Source organism: Octopus bimaculoides, chromosome 14, assembly GCF_001194135.2.
Source record: "Octopus bimaculoides isolate UCB-OBI-ISO-001 chromosome 14, ASM119413v2, whole genome shotgun sequence".
Lineage (NCBI taxonomy): Eukaryota > Metazoa > Mollusca > Cephalopoda > Octopoda > Octopodidae > Octopus > Octopus bimaculoides.
The window spans coordinates 42838632-42842560 of NC_068994.1; the positions used below are offsets into that span (position 1 = coordinate 42838632).

At 36.8% G+C, this 3929-nt stretch overlaps 2 protein-coding genes across 7 annotated transcripts in view; both read right to left on the reverse strand.

Annotated features, from left to right (window-relative positions):
- Positions 1-1465, reverse strand: part of LOC106879391 (piggyBac transposable element-derived protein 4-like) — a 7001-nt gene extending 5536 nt beyond the window's left edge. Inside the window, exon 1 of the mRNA XM_052972594.1 lies at positions 613-1465. Coding sequence (XP_052828554.1) covers positions 613-1401 — 789 coding nt within the window. The 5' untranslated portion in view covers positions 1402-1465. The remainder of the gene's footprint in view (positions 1-612) is intronic.
- LOC106879393 (protocadherin gamma-A4) overlaps positions 1-3929 on the reverse strand; it is a 332347-nt gene that overhangs the window by 308346 nt on the left and 20072 nt on the right. The window lies entirely within an intron of this gene.

Consider the following 3929-nt stretch of genomic DNA (forward strand, 5'->3'; position numbering starts at 1 on the left):
AATGTATAAAATAATATACTAACAAATTAATACAGTTATGACATATTTCTGTCATGAAACTGCCCAAAGCACCCTTTGGACACACAAGGGCACTTTGCAGAAGGAGCACATGTATAAGGTCTCGACCTGATATCCTTTCGCAGTTTTTCTTTTTTGCAGCGAACACAGTCTGCAAACTTTTTTTCTCCCATTTAATTTTTTGACTTGATGGAAGCCAATATTTTCTCTGTTGACATCCACCTCAGTTAATTTTGCTTTTCTCCCAGTTCTGTGCTTTCTAGAAGAAAAGCCCTCACGTAACTGAGATGCGATGTCAACCCGCAATTTCAAATGGTCGTAGTCTTTTTGTGGCGGAGGTACTTTGTGGCTTTTTACATATACAATATATGAATTTACTATAGTTAAATTCACTAAAAACCACAAAATGTACCTCCACCATTTCTTCCCACGTCGACAAACTGAGTAATATGCCCCATATTGGTCTTATTTATCAACCCCACCCATATATTTGTTATAACAAATATTCACGAGGGGTTTCCCGTCAGCACCAACACCAGGTTGTTCATTAGAAGACAGAAATAAAATCTGTCTTTTGTCTTTGAAAGCAGTAACTAAAACATTTTCTTTACGCATCTGTAAAATGTCCCCTCTATTTTTTAATTTTGTTTTCATTTCACAGGGTAAACCTTTACGGTTTCCCATAACAGTACTACACATGTAAGTACTTACACGTGCAAGATTTTCCGCCAAAGTCACTGACGAAAAAAGAAGGTCGAAATAGATGTGTCGGTGCTGATGGTGAAATGGTTCAGTAAGGGACCACACTACATCATGTCCCAATCCATGCGGTCTGTTTCCATTATATTTTTTACCTGTGTAAACATCGAAGTTTACACAGTATTCTGTCTCCGATTCACCAACTTCCCATACCTTGATCCCCCATTTAGTAGGTTTGGCAGGCATGTACTGCCGAAAATGTACTCTGCCCTTATAGCCTATCATGGCTTCATCTACACTGAGATTTTTCCCAGGTAGATACACAGTTCTATAATTATTAACAAGTAAATCGATTATAGGACGTACTTTGTACAGGGGATCGTAGTTTGGGTCGTTTTTGCTGGGGGCATTAGCAGAATCAGTCAAATGCAAATACTGAGATATTTTCGAATACCTAGTCTTGGACATTATACTCGAAATATATGGATCGCCATACCTTACATCGGGACTCCAATAGTTCCACAGTCGAGGAAGCTGTTTCACATCAAACATAATGTAGATTGTGAAAAATGCTCTCATTTGTTTTCTTAACGAAACACTTTCAAACTTGGGACACTGATAGAATGTGAATGTTTCATATAAAACAACTTCTTCTCTTAACCTTCTTAACAAAATTTTGTACATCGCAACTTATTTCATGTTAAAGTTGTCGTATTTCTGTCATTTCAACCAATCACTGACGTCTATTCAGCTGAATACAGTTACTGCCCGCCGGTCATAAAAATGTTATACCCTGTGACATATTTCATCCGGTTTAAACGTAATTTATACGCATATATTGTTTTGAGCATCAAGAGGTAAATTATGTTGTGGACCAGTGTTTTCTGTAAAATCAGAAATAGTGGTCGGATTTTTGACCATGTTGCCATGTTTACGCTATCATTTTCTTCACTTTCGTTATTAAACTCTTCCTCGTCCGATGAAAAATCACTGATATCGATATCAGATTTATCCGAAGACAAAATACTTTTGTTTTCATTGATATTTTCAATATCATTAATAGTAAAGCCTTCAAAATCGGAATCGCTCCTTGCTGACGCCATTTCTTTCACAACCAAGATAAACACTTCTCTTCGAACGTTGAAAAAAACCCATTGAATAAAGGCAGGAAAGGCTTCATCTCGCATTATCTCAGAGCTACGAGAATTCAATAACGTGATTTGTTTTTTTTTTTTAACGATTTCGTAGAGCTTTCGGATACGGCCAGTTTGAACAAATAAAGGGGAATTAATTTTGGCCGGTTACAACACTAAAGGGTTGAATGATGAATGAAACACCCATGTTTCCAGAGGTGAATTATTCAAACTTCAAAGAATTCCTCTCAACACATGGCTACTTCTGCTTGTGATCAGAGATGCACATATCATCAGCCACCAAAGGACATGCTCAACAGTTTAAGGTCAAGCAACTGACAAGCAAATCTGTGGTATTGAGCAGAGTATTTGCTGTAGCCCATCTTTTATACCAAAGACAAAACATGTACATGATAACATTTCCTATCAATTTAGATCAAAATCCATGAAAGCCACAGCTTGTTGTTGTTATTATTATTATTATTATTGTTGTTGTTGTTGTTATTAAGGCGGCAAGTTGGTTAAAATACATTTAGAACTTAGTTGGTACACTCACTAATTCGTGACATCTAAGCCACATGCTGATTGGTCAAAATATGGTTCGTAAGATTCAGCCTGCTGGAGCCCATGAAAGGGTATTTGAAGGGTAAATCCAACCATTTCACTACAGTTGTCAATTGTGGAACATGACTGTCACTACATAAACCTGAAGATTGTGTAACGCATGAAAGTACTAGTTTATTTCAATATTGTAAAATTATAAAAGACTAAGTTGGAATTTCATTGATTAATATATTGTTTTACACACAATTATACAAACTTGGACACACACACACACACATATGTGATATATGATGTATATATATGGTATATATTTTCATACATATATAAGTAGGCATGTATGCACATGTGTGTAATGTTTTTATATATCAGGGTAAAGTGTTTTACATGTAAGAGTAACTTAGTCACACAGTAAAGAGAGATTGAGACAAATTAGTACCAGACTATAATAGGTACAAGGTTTGATTGTATGTATTCTAAAAATCCTCATAGATTGTGCTGTAGCATGACCATGGTCCAATGGCTGAAACTAGTAAAAGGAATGTTATGGTAGTATTCCATCTCTATAGAGTAAAATATCATTCATTATGTTACACCGTAAAGGAAGACTTGAAAGAGTGAAATAATTGCAGATGCATTGCATTGCTTGCAGCTGCAAGGAAATAATTTTCCACTAAGTTGCTCCCTACAATGAGATGCAGATGATGGAAGACCCGTCTACAATATGTACACATAGCTTTTAGTCATTTAGTGAGGGCACAAGTAATGACCATTAATTGTTAAGCGATGCATGTGAACTGAGAGTTTGCGGAAGTGATGCTGGAGGTTGTGGATCATACAAATTTCTTTGGATCCTTTGTTTCAAATGACAATAACATATTATGAGAACTAACTGCTGCATGTGTCTCCAGAACAGCAGAAATGATCAGCATATTACTATAAACTAACAGGGCTTTCATTAAGCATGATGGCATGCATGAATGCTCCTTTAGTGGGTTCCATGCTTTTGTGTTAACATTATTATCACAGTGTGTTGTGAGACTTGGTCAATAAACTAAAAGAATTTTATGCAAGGTATTTGTTTTTCAGAAATTGTCTGTTTATGTAGGCTGATGCAGTTCCTATTAACGGAGGAACACATGTTTAAAACTGAATGAGAACAGAAGATCAAAAATTGTAAAGTTTTCAAACCTGTATTATGAGAAGGTGGGAATTGAATGGCTGCGCATTTGATTAAAAGAGATGAGGAACTTGTACTACAGCAGTCATTAAAAGGGCTAATTAACGGATGAAGGAAATTTGGTCAGTCTACAAAAGCAAACAGTATGGCTGTGAACATTCGGTTTCTGCTGCTGCTGTTGTTGTGACTGTTGTTCTTGATGATGATGATGATGATGATGTGGTGGCGGTGACAGTGGTGGGAGCAGCGGCGATGATGTGGTGGTGGTGGTGGTGGTGGTGGTGGAGATGATGATGAGGAGGAGGAGGAGGGGAGATTGTTGCTGATGTTTTGATCTT